Source organism: Thunnus albacares, chromosome 24 (assembly GCF_914725855.1).
Source record: "Thunnus albacares chromosome 24, fThuAlb1.1, whole genome shotgun sequence".
NCBI lineage: Eukaryota > Metazoa > Chordata > Actinopteri > Scombriformes > Scombridae > Thunnus > Thunnus albacares.
In genome coordinates this window covers 15,965,061-15,986,013 of record NC_058129.1, presented here as the reverse complement: position 1 = coordinate 15,986,013, position 20,953 = coordinate 15,965,061, and the positions used below count along the sequence as shown (strand labels likewise).

At 38.8% G+C, this 20,953-nt stretch overlaps 2 protein-coding genes across 2 annotated transcripts; both read left to right on the top strand.

The window, feature by feature from the left end:
• The first annotated feature begins 461 nt into the window (after nucleotides 1–461).
• LOC122976563 (four and a half LIM domains protein 2-like) lies at nucleotides 462–10,891 on the top strand. Its single transcript, XM_044345135.1, has 6 exons — nucleotides 462–681; nucleotides 3,983–4,176; nucleotides 4,991–5,165; nucleotides 5,861–6,030; nucleotides 7,208–7,394; nucleotides 9,728–10,891. Exons 2-6 carry the CDS (start codon nucleotides 4,021–4,023, stop codon nucleotides 9,877–9,879), a joined length of 840 nt encoding a protein of 279 aa, XP_044201070.1. The 5' UTR covers nucleotides 462–681; nucleotides 3,983–4,020; the 3' UTR covers nucleotides 9,880–10,891.
• Nucleotides 10,892–11,545: 654 nt separating this feature from the next.
• Nucleotides 11,546–20,219, top strand: c24h7orf57 (chromosome 24 C7orf57 homolog). Its single transcript, XM_044345136.1, has 8 exons — nucleotides 11,546–11,681; nucleotides 12,568–12,633; nucleotides 12,940–13,113; nucleotides 14,630–14,717; nucleotides 15,138–15,267; nucleotides 16,178–16,242; nucleotides 16,397–16,497; nucleotides 17,596–20,219. Exons 2-8 carry the CDS (start codon nucleotides 12,576–12,578, stop codon nucleotides 17,652–17,654), a joined length of 675 nt encoding a protein of 224 aa, XP_044201071.1. The 5' UTR covers nucleotides 11,546–11,681; nucleotides 12,568–12,575; the 3' UTR covers nucleotides 17,655–20,219.
• Nucleotides 20,220–20,953: the final 734 nt, after the last annotated feature.

Below are 20,953 nucleotides of genomic sequence, written 5' to 3'. Positions count from 1 at the left end.
GTTTACTTCCAGGGGTTTGCACTCAAGTATCTAGGCTTGTTTCCCTCCCTTCGTCCTCTACTGATGACCATTCATAATTTAACTGAAATGTTATTTGTGGAAATATATTCATCTTTGCGGTGCAAAGTTTGTTACAATCTAAGCTAGACAACGACCGTTAATGTAAGTGATGGTTATTAGAACACCTGTAATGCGGAATGATACATGTATAGTTAAAAGTCCCAGTGCTGTTGTAATCTATATCAGCACTCATGAAATGCCTCTTGTTCAATCAAATTACTTGGTCAGAACTAATTGTTCTATAAAAGTGAACAATTCTTTTGTGATTTAAAAAAAAAAAAGCGTGTTATGTGACAATTATATAATAACTTTCTTGTGATCACAAGAAATCCACATTTTTAAAAAAACAACTTGCAAGTTGTGAGTTCTACATTTCACATCTGGATTTGTAAGGATTTTCATTGTTTTGGCTTGAATTTATAGCAGTCTGAATATAAACTGACCTGCCCACTCCGGTCACACCACTGGCCCCACCTTCCTGCCCCAGTGTGGGTCACATTCTGCTCTAATTTTATAAAGCAGATGGACTGCAGCGCTTGACAGATACCCCTGATCTCAGTCTGCGAGCAAGCTCCTTTTCTGACACTCAGGCTGCGCTGACAGGCAAAGACTCTTCTTCAGGTAAAAGCCCCTTTTCATTTATACTTTATACTTATGCTGTCTTGTCTTTCTTCTATTCTTGCCCAAAGCAATTTGCCTTTCATTTCTTTATCTTTGGTTTCCTCTCTTTTACTTTTTATTCACAGAGGCTCAACACTTCTTGGTGCATCTAGTCATTCATAATAATTTCAGATATCCTTGGTGATTTTACTCCTATATATATTCATGATTTAGCTGAGTTTAGTGAATTATTTTGTGCAAGTTTTTGCAAAAGGTGAAAGTGGATTAGGATGCTAAATTTCTTGTTGATGCTTCTTGTATTCTTAAAATGTCATCATGTGGGTTCAATGAATGCCCATTAAAGGGATATAGCGGTGTACAGTGAAAGTAAAGGTTTAAGGCTTATAGAAGGACACATGGTATGCTGGGTAGTGGGTGTAAGGGCTGATAGAGGTGTACAGATAGCAGATGTTTTATAGTTGTATTTAGAGGGTATAGAGGGTTTATAGAGGAGTACAATGGGTTTAGAGAGGGGTATAAAGGGTTGCAGTGGGTTTATAGATGGTTTATAGAGGGGTACAGAGGGACTTTTAAGTGTTTTAGAGAGGTATAGATAATTACAGGGGTTTTACAGAGGTATATAGGGTTTTTAGGGGTTATAGAGGGATACAGACAGAATGTAGAGGAGTATAGAGTGTGCAGAGAGTTTAAATGGTATTGAAAAGTGGGCACAGAGGATTTAGAGATAAGTACAGGGGTGGTACAGAGGGTTATAGGGGAATGTAGAAGGTATCAACAGTTTGAAAAGGACTATAGAGGGTGCAGAGAGTTTAGAAAAGAGGTACAGAGCATTTACAGAGAAGTGAAGAAGGGGAGAGAAGAAGGTATAAAGGGTTTGAAAAGGAGGGAAGGATGTATAGAGGGTTCACAGAAGAGTACGTAGGGTTTACATAGGGGGACAGAGGGTTTATATGGAAGTGTAGAGGGTGTATAGAGTGTACATAGGATCTACAGAGAGGTACAGAGGGTTTATAGAAGAATATAGAGGGCACTGAGGGTTTACAGATGGGTATAGAGACTTTATAGGAGAGTTTAGATTAAGGTATAGAGGGTTTGAAAAGGAGTGAAGATGGTACAGAGGGTTTTCAGAGGAATATAGAGGGTTTATGGAAGAGAGTAGAGGGTACACAGGGTTTAGCGAGGGGATGCAGAAGAGCTGTGCTAAAAGCAAATACTACAAATACTACAATAGCTAATTTTCAGCTGTATATTTTTATTCTAGGACTCCACTAGTGTAGCTTTGCATGATTCACCATTCAAAAAACTCCTTATTTATCTTATACTGGCACTTTATGCAGCCCCTCAGTTCAGCCTCTGTCTGAAACGGGACATTTTAGCTCCTGTCTCTTTGAGGCCCCCTCCTAATGAGCCCACTCTGTTCTGATTGCCGGCTTTCAAGCAGCCTGCCGTGGGGCAGCCGCAAGCCCCCGGGAACAGTGCAGGGCTTTTTTTTTGAGTGTCACAACCCCCACGAAATTACTCGTTTCACTATCAAAATTTGATCCATTCGATCCAATAACATTTGGAAAGTCTAGAAGAGCCGCAGGATTTAATTATTTTAACCCCATTGAAGTTAGTGGAAGTTTGTAGTGCACCTGCTCTATGGGCCACACAATCCAAGAAGATCAGTGTAATTTCTGCTCAAATTTCTTTCTGCTTATTTCAGCTCAACTCGAGTCATGGCTCAGTGTGACTATCCCCAAAACAATGGGAAAATGCCATAATGTTAGTGCAGCGGAGTAGTGAACTTGTGCGCTGTACATGGAACAGATGACCATGTAAAGAAATCTGTCACGAGCCGACGTCAGTTTGGGCTGAAAGTAGAAAGAACTGTCGGAAACCAACCATTCAGAGCAGTCTGAATCTGGTGCTTTTTGCTCACAGGGATTACTTCTCCATCTGTTTACCTCATCGTTTTACACTTTGGCCACATTTAATATGAACATCCGACATTGTAACACTATATATATATGACTGCAATTGTTCATTGCATTGTTCACTAAGTGTAGTTGTACGTTATATTTTCTGTTATGTTCTCTTTAAATTTAGTTAGGTAAATTCTTTTTTCAACTTAAAATTTTCTATTCTAAATGTCATGATAATGCTTAAAATTCACATAACTAAATGAGCATAGTCTGTGGAGGTTTAGAGGCATTTTTGGAGCTGCTCGCTGAAGTCTTTCAAAAGGGGGAAAGTGGGTGTGAAATACTCCACTCTCCTTCATGAAATGGTATTTTTTGTCAGGAATTGAAGAAAACTGTTACAGGGGAATATGGGGCTAAAGAGTAATGTGCAGAATAATGTGCAGAAACAGGATTACATGGTTGAATAAGGAGTTGTGTCTAAACTCTAATCTTCCAAATTAAGATGAAAGTCATTCTTAAATAATCTGACAATGAATTCAATCACTGGCTATCAACTATAAGCATCTGACAACAACTAAACAATAACTGAAAAGTGATAAATGTGAAAATGATAAAATGATAATCATCTAGGCTGCCCTGGTCGTTTGGGAGAAATGTAGCCTTAATAATGTTATCAAATGTGCATTGATCTTCCCCTTTCCCCTATGAAGACCTTCCAGTTGTCTAAACAAGCTGAATTTCTTCCAAAAATTGAATTTTAGAGGTTACCTACAATTTTATGCAGCAATTGTTTTTCCAAAATCTACTAACATCCTCAAGCAATATTTAAAACTTGAGTGAGAACATCTGATACTGTACTGGTCTTATCCTTGTCTTTTTCCTCTCCAACTTAACCATTTTCTACCTCCTCTTCTTCTTCTTGTCCTTTTCACTTTCAGCTCTTTTTGGCTTTTCAGATGGATGGTGCCGTTAATTTTCTCAGGGGAATTTAGTGGAAGCTGACCTAATTTCTACATCCTTACACTTAGATTTACTCTTTTGGAGCAAGTAAACCAAATTTAAAAGTCACAACATGTCCATTAAAAAAGTGGAAGGCATTTACTCTACAGTATGTACCTATTTGGGGCCTGCTTGCAACATTCCTCTGCCTAATTTGTTGTATGTAGCACTCAATTAAGTTTACAGGAATTTCAGAGGAGCTGCATTATGTACCTGGTACATGGTTGTGGAGGCGTGATGTAATTTACTGGACCATGTGATCCTGAGATGGTACTATGGGGCAAATAAAAAAGTCATCCATCCAATTACAGAAATCCAGCCCAAGTTTCTTATTTCAGATGGACAGTGATCTTATGCACAACTCCGTAATCTCATTGTCTTTATGTCACTGCTTTAAAGACAGGACTGAGGACTGACATAGGAGATTCGAGTCAAGATGGTCGAGGCCTACGACTGTACAGAGTGTAAGGAGTCCCTGTATGGGCAGAAGTACATTCTGAGGGACGAAAGCCCATACTGCGTTAAGTGCTACGAGGAACTCTTCTCCAACAACTGTGAAGTGTGCGAAAAGCTCATTGGCTGCACCAGCAAGGTATCGTCTTTTTTTAGTCAACCAGTCATCAAGGCACCTTTCCTGTGAAGGGTCAGGTTTTCAATGGATCCTGAAACTTTGACATCACAAAGTCAGTTTTCTAGCTTAAAAGCTTGCTTAACATACTTGCCTCTTGACAACATGAAAAGTAATGATTCATTTTTGACAAAAAAGTGTCACTGGGTACAATCATAGTTGATATTCTTTGAATGTTGTGCACAACATAAAAACTACCCTGTATCTACCCCTGACTGGAAAATTCATTACCAAGATACTCCTCAACAATTCCACCAAACAACAAAAAAGTTTGGAAGAAGGAGTGAGAAAATTGCTCATATGGCTCATTCTTGAGAGAAATAGCAGTTTCATTTTCTTGAGATATGGTTATTGAGAGTCAAGCTCCACACTATGACTCAGGTAATGTCATTACAAAGTAATTCAACCATCGAAATAATAGCCCTGTTTTATGTCTTAAAGTGCTTTGTGGAAAAGTGAATACAGCAGAGGAGTTAGTTGGTGATTATACTCTCTTATCTTGGTATTTTAGCACTTTTTTTTTTGATTCTTTTATGCTTTCATTTCTTGTAAGGTGACCTTGGGTGACTTGAAAGGCACCTCCAAATAAAATGTATTATTATTATTATTATTATTATTATTTTTAGCATGAAATCTAGCACATTTTTGCAGTTAATCTAATTTTGCAGTCCACACCAAAACAAGAGAACATAGTGCCTGTCCCCTTTACTTTGCTAATTTAACAATCACCCTCTGATCCCTAACTGAACCAAACACTTTCTCTTCACTGCCTCTGCAGGATCTGTCGTACAAGGACCGCCACTGGCACAGCGAATGCTTTCTCTGCATCAAGTGCAGCCGATCTCTTGTGGAGCGGCCTTTTGCCACCAAGGATGAAACGCTGTTGTGTACCGAGTGCTACAGCAATGAGTACTCTGCCAAGTGCCATGCGTGCCTGAAGACCATCATGCCAGGTGAGGAGGCCTGATCGTACTCGGAGACAGAAATGGTTTAAATTACAACCAATATAATGTTATTTGAGCAAAGACAGGATTGTTTGCTAAAATAAATCTGATATATAATCAACAAAATCCCCACAAAAAGCTAAAGATACAAGATTGAATTATATATGGGGTTATTGGACTACAAATGCCATAAAGGGGTCATTGATCAGAGTAGCACTTAAGTTAGTTATCACATTTGTCAAACTTTTGCTGCAAAAGAAATAAATCTGGTCTAAGTTGTTACGGCAATTGTTTACCATGTTCACATAACAAAGGAAAATTGCCTTTAGTTGTGACTGTATTACGTTGATCTGAATGGCATTCAGATAGTGTTGCAAAAAATTGATTTTCTCTGTGCATGATGACGTCTAAATTGATGATGTAATCACAATGTCATGAGTGATGTAAGGAAAAGAATTGATGAAGACAGGCCTATATGTTATTACTGGGTTGTTGCAGCTATAATAGCTTTAGTGAGTTAGAGATTAACATAAGGAACAGCTCAGTGGTACATCAGCACTGCATGGTGGACATACAGGTTAAATTGAAAAATGACATTTGTTAGTGTGAGAACTCTATCTTTTTCATCTCCCTCACTCTCTTCTTGTCCCCCCCCCCCCCCCCACACTCTCACACTTCCTCTCTCTGCCCTCTCCACCCACCAGGCTCTAAAAAGATGGAGCATAAGGGCAACAGTTGGCATGAGAATTGTTTCACCTGCAACCGTTGCCAGCAGCCCATTGGCACCAAGAGCTTTGTCCAGAAGGAAGCCAACAACTACTGCCTGCCCTGCTATGAGAAGCTGTTTGCTCTGCAGTGTGTCCACTGCAAGAAGGTAGAACAACAAAAAACAGCAACACAGAATGTGATGTAGATTCACTTAGCTGGTGAGAGGTATTGATTCTGTAATGTACTGTAGTTTTCTTCAGCCACTGTAAAGACATATATTTTGTCTTAAAATAGATTATAAATCAATACATGTCTGCAAATGCAACTGATTTTGTTTTTACTTATTGTTTGTGAGGTTGCGCAGAGGTCTTTAATGAGCAATTCTTCCATCCCTCAAATAGTAACAAGATCAATATTCTTTTTGAGAGTCATTTAAGGGCCAATTAACCTCTTAAACCAATTTTTCTCTGGAAGTAAAAGTTCATCCAACGGTTTAGTTACTGTACAAGCAAATCATCATCTAACGGTGCAGTGAGGAAACAGATGGTCAAGCAGGCAGGAATCTGAGGCGTCTTTTTGTGCTAAAAGCTGTTAGGCGAGACAGCAGTCATCTGCCTCTCCTGACTGAGTGAGCGACAAACAGCAAAAAATGATTAAGAAATTCAGCAGTATGATCCTATATGGGAACTTTTTCTGCAACAGTATAAGCTTACAAACTGTAATAGCAACAGTTGTCTCACTTTCTATCAAAACGAACACGCGGCATTTTCTGTGTTTGTGATTTCTATGCTCAGGTGATTTATTTATCGATTTATTGTATCATATAAATATGTGCTTTCACAACTGTCAAAAATGGCATTATCTTAACGAGTGGGACCTTGGAAATTGTAATTTAACAAAAAACCCCAACAAAAAAACAACTTAAGGTCCATTTAGAAGCTTTTCTGGATCTTCCAACTGCATTTTAAGGTGTTCATCAGTAAATGGAGTTTGCTTAGTTGTCTTTCATATCCATCGCCTAAGATCATCCTAGAACAGAACTGAGCTATCTTCCTAACATCAAACTCCAACCACTGGAGAAAAACCGTGAGATGTGGTTGAAAGCTCTCAAAAAGCTAATAAGCTGACCTTGAGTTAAGACTTTTTTGTTACCCTGCATTATCTTTGTTTTCCTATCTCCAAATGCTGTATGCTGTGCTGTATGTCTCGATAGCAGAGTATTTTCTTACTTCAGTCTACAGAAACTTGATCATACCCTTAATTTATAGTCATGAAAGGTCAAATATTTACACATGTGACATATGAGAGTCTGCATAAACCATAAACTGGTCCATATCTTTCAGCCCATCACCACTGGAGGAGTGAACTACCGTGACCAGCCCTGGCATAAGGAGTGCTTCGTTTGCATCGGGTGCAAGCAGCAGCTGGCCGGCCAGCGCTTCACCTCTCGGGACGACTTTGCCTACTGCCTCGACTGCTTCTGCAACTTGTTTGCTAAGAAATGTGCTTACTGCACCACCCCTATCAGCGGTAAACATTAACCTGCACTTGAGTGACAAGCAGTGAAAGTTTATTAAATTAGATCAACAGAAATCAAATGATCCTCGCTTTTAATTGAATGTGGCGAATCTTTCGGCTTTTAATTTTCAGTGCCATGATGCTCATGAAAATCCATTATGTCATAAAATTTAGCTCCCTGCCAGTGATATCCAACATTTCAACAGTGGTGCCATTTTGTTGTTAGCCTGCAATAATGTGATTAGTAGGGTTGCTGACTGTCCAATGAGGTGTCTTGGACTAATCTCATCCAAATCTCCAATTCCTGAGGCAGGGCCATGTGCAGTCTAGCCTGGCTCCAGACCTTTGAATTTCCACCCACATCTCATTGATTCATTTAGTGAGTTAATGGAAATTCAGTCTGATTATCAGGCTTCCTCCATAAACTGCTCCATAATTAAAGTAAGCTGGTGTGGTTACATGTCCTGAAGACTCTTATTAGCCTCTTCCACTCCCTCCCCCTTACCATAGACCTAATTATTGGAGGAACAGTGGATCTTCAGGGGGAGATAGTCACAGGTCAACAGTATATGCCACGTAGAAGTGGCATACATCATCTGGTATCATCATCACCATCAAGCTGGGAACCTGAAGATTGATTTGGGGTGCAGCTCAGCACTGTGTGTCAACTTTTTCTTTTTCTAGTCTGTGTGTCACATTGTGGTTTGGTGACGCGCCTATTCAAATTTGAAAGTCTAGTGTGTAAGGGCTTAGAACATTGTAATGGAAGTATATGATGGCCATTCCCATACTCAGTTTTGTCTCATAAGTTGTTGCAGCAATTTTTCGGTTGGTGCCATTTGTTACACAGATTTGGTACAAAACTTAACCATTGTTTACCACTCGAGAATTGATTAAAATTGTCAAAAATTCCTCCAAAATACCACATTAAGCCACCAAGACCTTGAGGAACGTCATAGAAAAATCCATGCTGTGATTTGGTCTCAAAAACTTTTGACATTTGGAGATTTCTGTAAGAATTGCATTTTTCAGAGATTGGATGGGGAGCACTTCTGTTCTAGAAGTTGCTCAGAAACCCTCTTGATGTCAATATACCTAGGAAAGCCATACATCTTCTGAATGCCCTCGGTCTCTAGTCTGTGGTTGTAAAGTTTCATGAGGCTGTGATTATCCTAGAAGTCACTATAGGTCATTTTATACATTGAGGCCAAGTCTCAAAAAATGATCTCACTACAGTGAAATGGCTGCTATGGGGACTAACATCATCACACATGAATAAAATTGGTCCGACTGAATCCACAAGAGTCTCAGCTTTCCAGTCATACCCAATTTATGCAATTCCAAGACTGTTTAGAGATCCTAGTGTGTAGAATTATTTATTATACAGAATTATTTGTACTGCATGCAAAAAATTGCATGGTTTTTGCCAAAAAAGTGCATGAGATTAGCATTAATTGGGCATGTCTGTAAAGGAGAGACACGTGAGTACCCATACATTTTTTCATTCAGTTATCTTAAGGTGAGAGGTCAAGGGACCCCTGTGAAAATGGCCATGGCAGTATTTCCCTCGCCAAAATTTAGTCTAACTTTGGAACGTTATTTAGCCCCTTTCCTGAAAAGCTAGCATGACATGGTTGGTACCAATGGATGCCTTAGGTCATATAGTTTCATATGACAGCTTCACTGTATCTTTAAAACTGAGCCCGCTATAGCCTGTGAGAGACACTAATGTCAGCCAGGTTAAAGCTCTTGTTGCATTTTCCTGTTATATACTGTATCATACCATGTTCAAGGAAAATATCCCCCTTAAAAACCTTTGTGGCACCTATGGGTTTTTACTTAGGGCCTCCAAGTGAAGCTAAGATAGGCACTCATTTTTGAATTTTACATACCAAGAAGATCACAAGAAACAACTCTTATGCTGCATACTCTTAATTATAGGAATTTTGAATGAAGTCTGGCTGAAATGTTATTAGGTGTGTCAAAATGCTTAATTTGTCCTCAATAAAACTAGGTCAAAACAAATGACATGCAGCACTGCATCATGAATTTGGGGAGGTTGTATAGACAGAAGTACACTCACTATAAATGACACCTTTAAGGAGGAATGAACCCTCCCCTGATCATATGCTTCCCTCTGCATCCTGTGTATCCAATCACCATTAATTGAGTGAAATATTCAAACACAAGAGGTCATAAATATTCCAGATGTCTTGTGCATGATGTTGGTGATCCAATCACCATCAATTACAGGATTATTACATTACAGAGATCATGAGACTGTTAGGGTCAGTTTGGTCCTCATGTAGGTTACTTATGGCCCTACTTTCTTGCTTTTGTCTCAGGTCTCGGGGGAAGCAAGTACATTTCGTTTGAGCAGCGCCAGTGGCACAACGACTGCTTCAACTGCAAAAGGTGCTGCGTGTCTCTGGTTGGCCGAGGTTTCCTGACGAGCAAAGAGGACATCCTCTGCCCCGACTGTGGCAAAGACATCTGAGTGGGTCACCAAGCCAGAAAAGAGTTTGTCCAAGTTGGCTGCCATCTGAAAAGCAGCAGCATAATTCTTCTAACCTGACCTTTGTTGCATTATGTGCATCATTTATTGGTTTCTGACAAATTAACCAGTTCTTACTGCTAGGGTGTTTTCTGCATGCACTGACAATACTGTTTCTTTATGAATGAGATGAAGCATTCATTCCAAAATGTAGATTTTCTACTTTGGAGAATACTCTAATGACAGGCAATAACTCCAATACAATAGTTTTTCAAGTGAGTAAGTCGTAAGTTTTTGTGGTTTTATGTAAAAAAATACCAAAAAGAATGAAATGTGTATCTCATTTTGGAATGAAACTTCTCGTTTGGAATAAAAATAGCATGATAGATATTTTAGAGCGTATTAAACTTTAATGAAGAGTAACAATGCTTATTCTTGACAGAGATAATATAATTTCGAATAATACCACTAATATATTGTTGTTTGTTCTAATTACATATATTCTGTTTAATATATTTCTGTTTGGATTTGATGATTGCCTATTGCATTTCAGTGATAAAGCCTGTTGTAGAAACAATTATTTTGTGTTGAAACTGGGTCACTTCAGTCTAAATTAGCATTTAAGCCATTATATAACATAAATGGTGACAAAAATACTTAAGTCTATTGGTAAAAGTATAAATACCACATTGGAATAACACTTTGTTAAAAGTCCTGCTTTTAAAATATCACTTAAACAATACTTAAACAATAAAATGCCACTTTGTGAGGAAGACTTAAGTTGTTACTAATGCTTTACAGATCCGTTTTAAATCAGCAGGTTGTGAAAAAACCTTATTTGTCTATCTTGGTATGTTGGTAATTCATTAATAAATGCTGAAATTATTTCTGACAATAATAATATGCCTAATATGCCATTAAGTTTGCAGTTATAGACGTCATTAATAAGGAGTTTTAATCATCAAGTCTGCTGTTGTAACTGTTGATAAGATGGCAATAAATGGGTTTTGGTCCACATTGTCTGCAGTAGTTTTTTTTCTAGAAATAAGTGACCAAACAGTCTAAAACAGTTAAGTGTTTTCTCCATCTGGCAAACTAAACATTGTTCTACAAAATGGTTCATTAAACATGAATAAAACCATTAGCTACAACTTAATTCCCCTATATAGAGAGGGTCTATTTGGTAATTGGTACAAAGTAAGCATGCATTCACAGCAGAGTATAGTAAAGTATCAGATGTTAGCATAAAATTACACAGTGCTCAAAGTTCAAGTTCTTTAGTGGTCATGTACACAAAGCAGACAATATGAGGTGCAGTGAAATGCACTATAGATAGATAGATAGATAGATAGATAGATAGATAGATAGATAGATAGTATAAAGAAACAATTAACAGTAATATGAAGGTGCAAACAGATAATGTAAATTCAATATTTATACTCCTATTACTGCGACTGATATTGCTATTCAGCTGAGCTACTCAGTCTGGCATATGATTCCCTGCACCAACACAGCGCTTGGGTTCTGAACGGGGACAAAGATCGTCTTCGTTATTACTGACAGTGGGAACAATAGTAAGAGCTCTCACTCTGACCCTATTTCAAGATCTTCTGTCATTGGAATGCTGACGTCAGCCGGTGTCGAACATAGACGATCTTTGACTAGCGTACAGGAAGTCGGCAGCAGGTGCCACAGGAAGTGTGTGCGTCCCGGTACATCCCTGCCTGCAGAACAAGAAGAGGCTAACGGCATCTAATTGCAGCTACCCATTCAATCATTACAGCAAAAGAGAAATAACACATAATGTAAGGCAAATGTCTGATTTCCTGCGGGTAGTATCATTAGTTTAGCACATAAGAAAGGAGCATTATGTTGGCGCAAAGTGAGATTAGCGTCGGAAAGCTACTGCGGCAACTAGCTAGGCGGCTAACTAAATTAGCAAGGCTTTGTTAGCTACATTGCTAAGTAAAACTATGCTGTGGAAAACACTAGAAAAAGAAGCTTGTTTCTCGATTGTGTTGCTTGTGTATTTATAGACAAGACAGTGTGTGTGTAGTCAAACCAAAGTCTTGACTTTTAATGAAACGTCTGCAACCGTTAGCAAACGTTATTCTGCCTTTTAAAGGTGGCAACTGTTAGTTAACTCTAGTAATTTTCTTTCACACATTATTTGGGTTTTTACACATCGCAAGAATCGTGTTATTTTTACCTAATTGTTTTTTTAATAGTATCAAAATATAGGCCGGCTTGTTTGGAGGTAAGAAGCAGCGCAGACAGGGGTCGCTATTGTCTCCTTGAGCAACACAATGCCAAACTTAATTAGAAAAATGACGGATTTAAGACTACGTTGCTTTTAGTTAACGATACACCACTTGTTTAACATGTTTCACTATTTTGTAAAATAGTTTTTCTGTTTATGGTAATTTCGGCAGTAAAACTGTCGACTAAACAGCAAATTATTTCACTTTAATCTTCATTTGTACACACGGTTTTACTGCACAGTCCTGTGCAGTGAAGATGATGATGGCTGGAAAAAAAACTGCCATTTTCTGAAATTTCATGTGCACCTTTTGAGATTAGGATGTATGAAATGAAAAGATGCTACTCCTGGTTAAGAAAGGAGGCCTTGGGTCAGGTGATATGTCTTGTATGTCTGCCAAGAGGCTATTAATTATTCTCTTTGGTCATCAGATTTAGTGATGTCTTCAGCTGAAATGACTGCTGCTGTACCCAACCATCGAAGGACCAAGCCTGGAGGTAAGACTGACTGTTACTGTATCAGGACCTGACAGCTTCATGCTGCCTGTCGAAAGGCAAAAGTACCACAAATAAATTACATTTCATAAAGTGTTTGCATGCATTTCCAAAAAAGTCCACAGCATTTATCTGGCTCCATCACTTGTACTACATTTAAATACATTCCAGCCACAAGCCAAACCAAAAAGAAGGGTTCACTGAACATGCAGTGCACTGTGGCCCTTACGTGTGTCAAGGAAGCATTAGTTTGCTTGAAAATGGAGCCACATAGCAAAGCAAGCAGATTTAATTCTCAGTTCATTGCAGGCATAAAGCCTGGAGCTGCATCCAGCGGCGTGACTGGACCGACCTCCCAGATCCCAGGTCTGTCCCAGACCGCCGACCAAGTCACTCCAGTGGAGAGGATCAGTGGACGACGGGTTGGGATATTTGAGTCAGACTCGGACTACGTCAAGCTCGCTAAGGGGGGTGGGCATAAAGGTGAGGTTTCTTTCAACTGTAAACATGTGTTTTAGGCCTTTCATTTAGTGCACACAGTGCACTGAAATGTTTATGACACATTCATTAAAAGATTGTGTGAAAGTCGATTATTGTATTAGATATTTTAAATTGACCACAATAAATACCTGAATACCAGTTTCTTTTGATTCTGCTATTAATATCAGGTCACATATTTTCCAACGAATGAATATTTATTAGTTTCTATGTAATTTCTTCCTTTTCTACAACAAGGTTGTCTCTACTTTTGCATATTTAAATAATGAAATCTGACTGACCTGCCCTTTAGACTGCATCCTAACTGTATAATGAAATTGAAACAGTGGAAGTTATCCCATTTTGGAGATAAAAACCATCTCAGTTCATTTGTTTGATGTTGACATATGTGGCTCAACTCTTTGAAATGCAAATCTTGAACAAGTAGCCACAACATGAAAGAGAAAATCATTTTCCAAAAATGTCTTTTTTATCCATTGAGGGAAAATATAACAGAAGTATACTGCTGAATTCAGTTACCAGAGGGAAACAGTATCTTTTGTTGAGTGAACTCATGTCTCCTGTAGGGTTGCCACGGTGAGGATATTTTCCCACCAACTAATAAACCCGTGACAACACTGGTGTTACCGGTTACACCGGACATTGTACAAAAATAGACATTCGTCACTGACGCTCATCCATAGAGCGTTTTCTTTGATCTCTAACATTAGATTTTTAGTTTAGATCTTCCCCTTATTTAAGAGTTAGTGACAGCGGACTTCAGGTTGCTGCCAGCCGGTCTGTGGCGCACACAGACGGGGACAAGCCAGAGGACGACCACTGTTGTGCAGGAGAGTTGAAAACAAAGCACTGGGACCCGGGGAGAAATGAGAGCAGGTGCTCGCTAACAGTTAGCGTTACGTTTGTTTACAGCAGCAGGACGGAGAACAGATGTCTCACTCTGCTACATTTTGCTGTGACTCTGCAGCTGCTGCAGATGCTCCCGGAGCAGACAGTCAGTTTATAATTGTAGCGTCAGTCGTCTGACTGATTGTTTCACAGCGGTTACGTTCTGGAGCACAAATAAACACACCCACACCTCCGCTCAACCCTGCGGCTGAACGCCGTATTGCCTGATTTGGTTTACGGCCTAATTGATAACACCTGAATACCAAAACTACGGTATGGGTGGTGGGCAAGTAATGTAATCGCTGTATGTCCCAACACCGGTAACATCGACCACCGCGGCTGAGTTTGTTTCCATATAAATATTCCAGATGTTTTGGCTGTTTTTCTGCTTAACAACTGTAGTAGCAATGCTGGAGAACAGTGGGGTGTCAGGAAATGGCAGCATAGGAGAGAATAACTTATTTTATATTTGAGTAATGTTCAGCCTCGGAGCTTAATACCCTGTTCACAGTGAATAAGTTCACAGTGTGCTTTCAGAGGTGACATACAATGTTTCATATTCTTTGGCAGCATTTCATTTCGAACACTGTGTGTGTCCTCCCCCCCCCCGCAGGGCTGTTGAGTCATGATGCTGATGTTGAGGACAAACCACTGAAACCCTACAATCCACCCAACTGGTTTGGAGGTGATGAGTCAAAGAGGTAAGCTCCACTGTTCAGACAAACAGTTTAGAAATCCAACATGATGAAGATGCGTCACCAGATGTTAAGACCCTGTACAAAAATCTGACGTCAGTTTCCCACCGCACACTGGAGCCTATTTTCCATCATATCGATGGATTCTGCAAAAATCTTGTTTATAATATCGCTTCAGAGAAGCTTAAGTGGATGAAAACTATGATTACTTAACAAAAATGGAGCTTAAAAACAGAAAAATCAGTATTTTATAAGCCCAATCCGATTTTCTGGATAAAACTGAACTTATAAAAATGCTGTTTGAGTCTCCTAAAGGCTTGTTAGAGCACTAGCCAAACGTGCAGACCACTGCCAAAATTTCCCAGATTGTGATGAGTGGCAAGTGGTAAATTCACATCCTCTGTCACCGTGGTTTTGTACTTGCAGCGGAATCAAAGCAACATCTCCCGACGGTGAGATGAAGCGGGGCATGCAGGCTCTGACTGCACCGTTTGGCACTGATAACGGTTCGTCCTGGGAAAGAGAGACTGATAGATTTTCCCCTGATAAAGAGAAGGTGAATCGATCAAACCCCAACACTGATGCCATGTCGGTGTCTTCCATCCTTTTCCTTTTTTTTATATCATCGCCCTCTCTTATTTTACCTAAGTTCGCTCCATCATCGCATTTTTCGGTCAGAATTCATTTGGCTTTTCATTTTCTGTCGGTGCTTTTGTGTGATTTGTTTTGTGGAAATCTTTCAGGTAAGTAATGTGGTGCATTGAAAGGATCTGATAAACACAGATTTATAGGAAGTACATCTCATAAAATGTTCTTAGATTCTATATCAAAGTGTCTGATAATATGCTGTTTAAAAAAAAAATGCTTTTACCTTCATTTTTCTTGGTATTTTTTATCAAGACCGATCACTTGTAGAGCTGTGAAGCTGTATCATTATAAACCATACAAGTTACATACCATGATTGCAAATGTAATGCAATTTCAGAATGCTTACAGCATCAAAATATGCAAAAAAGAAATATTTCTGCCATCTGTTTTGAGATGTGAGTCCTCTACGTTGTTCTAAAGTAGCTGTTTTTAGTTATATTCCTCACATGAGGTGTACATATTGGAAAAAAACAAAATTTAAAATAATTTGTGAGATAATACTTAGACAGGCTTTGTGTCAGACTAGGGAGGAGAATTGAGTTTTTTAAGATTATTTGTACTTTTTATTTCCATGCCAGTTTCTTCAATCCTTTTTCACTGCATGGCTAATTTCCCCTACAGTTTTCTTCCATCATTTCATCTCACATTTCTCTATAAAGTAAATCAGTCTTGCCATAATTCCACAATGCAAAAGTCAGAACTGTTCACATTGTTTGTTTTTTTTATTGTGTAATATTGTGGCCGTTACAGTGAGAATGTACAGTAACTGTGATTTAAGAGATACACAAATAAACTTGTGTAAATTTTCCGTCCTTCAGATGTCCCCTGATGGCGTTGCCTGTCAGATTGAGGGCATGTCCATGACCAGCAAATACAAGAGAACGTGAGTAAATCCCGTCATATCCACATTATCTTTAAAGCAACAACAAATACTCATGGGATGCACAGCAATTGATTAGAAGATATGTGAGCCTTAAACGAATTGACAGTATGGAGCGAAGTCGTCGTAATGGCCGTCTGTCCTGTTTCTTCTGCAGGTCTTTTGATAAGAAGGCTCCCCCAGTCAGCATGTCCAAACTGCTGAGTCATGGCTATGTGGAGGAGAAGAAGAAGTCTCCCAATGACGACGATGCCTCAAGTACGATACAGCCATTGTAGTAAATAGTAAATGTATCTATTAACCTTTTTTGGTTTTTTTGCAAAGATGATAGTTTTTCATATGTCGCACAAAATATTTCATACTTCAAGCTCTTCCTCAAAGCTTTGAGCATTCTTCAAGCTTTGAAAAATAAACAAAAAATGTTTATATACTCATATTGGTTCATATTTACCAAACCAAACATTTGGTTTAAACATGCAAACTCCCAAACTGACAATATGAAAATGCAAAGTTGTCAAAATTATGTTTATTTCATCTACTAGCATCCTAAACTTTTGTGGAAAACCAAGTATACCATATAAGTATAAAACCTTTTACCAATTTGTCTATGAAGAGAGCCAACATCATTGTCTACATACATTCCTACAAACTTTGTGTACCTGGAGGATTAGCAGGTTTATCCGCTGGGCAGCAGAAATGGATGAATCATCTCTGGCTGACACTGGTTTATTCTCCTTGAGAGCTACAGATTTGGCAATAAGTACACACAATGGATATACTGCATTGTTAAAGTTTAGATCACAGAGAGAGAGAGAGAAACGGCCTTTAGCTACTTGTTTTTCTTGAAAACCATCCGCCATTGCTTTGCTTTTATTCAAAACCCACTGCGTCTACAACGTTTACGGGCTTGATTGAATTCCATCTAATAGGGTTGATTTCTGTGTGACAGATGTGCCATCATGTACAAACACAAAGATGTAATTGAAGGTTTACTATATATGAGTGTACAGGCTGGTAACAGTAATGCTAACAACAGTAGCCACAGCTGCTTAATGCCAGTAAACAGAATGCATCTTAATGGCAGACCAGACCTCCCATTTCCTTCAAGTGTGGCCGAGAAATGAAGCCTTTTCTTGCCCCGGACTTTGAGTATGTGTGCTCTTGATGGCCCCCAGCCTGTGCACTGTAAGAGAATACCAACAGATAAAAGAAAATGTATGAACTGATTCAATAAAAGATTGATAAAACAACGACAGCAGAGTCCTCTCTACTGGAAATACATTATGGAATTGTAGATTATTGAGCAGGACAGGTGGGATAAAGTCTCATTTGTTCGATGTCGGTCTTATTTCCCAGGTGTGACCTCAGAACAGACCAGCACCATCGCGATGGAGGATGTGGACGATCTGGAGTAGCACGCGCGAGGTTCTCGTCTCGAAGGAAAAAAGGGGGGGTCGTCCTAACACTGGTTCATGGTGTCACACAAATCCACGAACACGCCCATTCCTCCCCTCTCGGATTCACTCACATTTATTGTACATCCACTGACTGTTAGGTTTTGTACTCATGTTTATGCAAAGGTACTGTCCTCCTCTATTTATTTGCTTTAATTTGTAAAAAAAAATAATTTGCGCGGTTTTTTGTTGAGTAGATGTGTCGGTGCTGTATTTTTTATTTCTGTATTGTCATTTCTCGATTTGAAAGACGAGTTGTGAGCAGGGCAGGAAACTAACATTTTACCCAGGCTTTTATCGTTTTGCCAGTTTAATGTTTTGAACCTAAAACGAGAGACAGCCCCGACAGCCACAGCTTCAATTTACCTGCATCTGGCTGGTGGCTGGTGTTAGTTTCTTACCCTGGTTGTATGAAGATCGAGTAAGACAGTTTTTAAACGTGATTGTGCTAATGAATTGTGGTTCCAGTGACGTGAAATATGATTTGTTTAGATCAAGGGCTCCTGCGCTCTGAAGGGATGCTGTTAGATGTTTGTGTGTTTCAGCTGCGGAGGTGGATACGGTCATTCGTTGAGACAGCCACCCTGCAGCTGTGACCACATGCCAAAATGCATACTGATGGCCACAGTTTGTCTGGTTTAAAAAGGGGCCAAAAATGATTTTTAGGTTGCTGTTCTGCAAAAGGTTTCTTTTCTCTAATATTCCTTACAATTCTAAAGTTATGAGTTCTTTAAGATACAGTCATTTAGCAGCATTTAATTGTGCAAGATGCATCTGTATGGAGGCTTTTACTCCAATAATCAGAAGAAAAATTGCAACTAGAGGTGCTGCAAGTGGTGCATCTCCTCTTCAAGATCTATCACAGCTGTATTTCCTCATCACTGTTTATTATTTAGGAAGCTCATCAGTAAATCAATAACGGTGCCAAGTGTTTGATGGCGGTCCAAATATGTCAGAAGCCTGATAATGATGAAACAAAATGTGGTTTATTCTGCAAGTCAGAGCCCCCTTCAGTGTTGTGTTATTGTATTCTCCCTCACTTTAACATGTGCAACGACAGATAAAACATTCAGGGATATTTAAGAAAAATGTCCACCTTCTGCAGACTGACAAGCTAAAAGTCCACTCTAGTTGTAATACCCTTGTGCAGATTAAGGCAGTCACGTTTTTTTTTTCTTTTTTTTTTTTTGAAAGTGAGTTCTGAACATGCCAACCAAGCAAGTTTTTCCCTGCTCATGCAGTGTTTTGACTTTGTAGACATCAATAGGAGAACTTAGTGTTAGTGCACAGCCTGGTCACGCCAAACCCTCCATCTCATGACATGTTTTTATCAAAGCTGACGGGAGTTTATTCAGTTCAGGTGAGAGAGAACCGGTTACTGCTGCAACAATCGTGCATCTGTATTCAAAATACCTAAACTGAGAAAAATATAGAACATACCAAGTACTAAAGGCTTTTGTATGAGCCTGTTTCATGTAAAGGTTTTTTGCGGATGTCTAAAAATGACGACTCCATGTCACACTTTTCACACCTTTTTGTTTTAAACTCAAAAATACATCATGGCTGAACAGAAAATCTGGCTTTTTTTTTCTTTTTAGGAACAGCAGACAATATAAATTACTGTTAAGTGTATTTGGCCTATTAATTTAACTGTCAGGATGTAATGGATTTCTGTGACATTTGATGGACAGTTTGTCCTTGAGTCATTTAACAGTTATACTCGTTTTTTTTTTGCCCTAAATGTATAAACCTGACAGTGACAGGAAAATCCAAATCCTACAGGGACATTAAATTGATCTTAAAATGAAAACGACGGACCGTAGAGAAGATTTAAGCTCTGACTTTGTCCTCTCGTAAATCCAACACCTGCATCTCAAAATGATGCAGCAATAATAGACTCTCATTTGAAAGGAATTCACTCGACAGAAACTCTTACAAGAGTTGTGTCACGTCTAACACGACTGTCCGGTTTACGGTTGTCACTCGGTTGCAGAACAACGTATTTAAACAATAATGCAAAACTTATCTGTTTGTGGTATTTAAAAAGTGTCAAGTGCTGTTCCAAACTAGATGCTTTACTGTTTTCAGGTGACTCTGTATTATGTTTTTACGCAGCACAAGGAATGGCGAACATATCGTCTTTTCGTTTGCTTTGAACAACAGGTTTATTTTTATGAACTGTTAAATATTCAGGTACAGTATTTACAGGTACAAATAGTGTTGCATCAAGTTTCTTCCTCCTCCTCCCAGTGAGTTGGTGGGAACCTTTAGAGGCTTAACTTTGCTCTCCAAAGTCTTGTTACTTGTATGAACCTCTTTTGCTTTTTATCTGCAAATGGTGTTTGTTCATTTTTTAAAATGCAAATGTACCAGAGGAGACTGAAGAAGGCAGCTTTTAAACAGAAGACCTCTTAAGTGTTAAAGAATTGAGGAGAAATCCGCCTGACACAACTCAATGTAAGACAACTGCTTATCTTGATGACTGCACACACTCTTATCATTTAAATAAATGGGCATGTGCATGTACTTGTGGTTTTTGTTTTTTTTTTGTGAGGGGGTGTTTCAAGACAAAACACAGGCGTGTCATTCTCATATCACAGGAAATAAACAGCTTTTGTTAGGTTGACACGGTTCACAGTAATGTGGTTTCTCTAACAACCAGGTTTACATTAGTTAATTTAATAATCCGAATAAATATGAATTCATGTAATGTAATAATTGGAGCACTTAATCTCCTTTTCTTCTTTCAAAACTGGAGGCCATTTATGACTTGACAAATCAGATTAGGGGCTTCCAAGACATTTAGCAGAAATCAATGTGTGCTAACAGGTGTAGTGTTCCCTCAATCCATCGGCATCTAATTCAAGTGTTTTTGCATTTTCTTACCAAATTACTACAAATCATAAATATTTAACTTAACTGCTGCACATTTTCTAAGGCAAAACACTTTTAAAATGTTTTCCTACCAACAAGTAACTTTTTGTCTCCGGTTAAAATAGATTTTTTTAGGTCTACTCCAGTGGAAACTCATTCCCAACAGAAAAAAAAGTTAAGACTAATGGGGGAAAAAAGCACTTAATGGATTAAGTCAAAGTTATTAGATATAGAAACATTTGGGCAGCTTTAAAAGATGTATGATCCGTTATGTTTAAAACATCTGACATAGTTTTGTTAAAAATTTGGACATCATTTTGGCAGCCATTGTTGTGACTTTGTGTCAGAATTATGACTATTTCTTTTGACTAGTAGCCTACAATTAA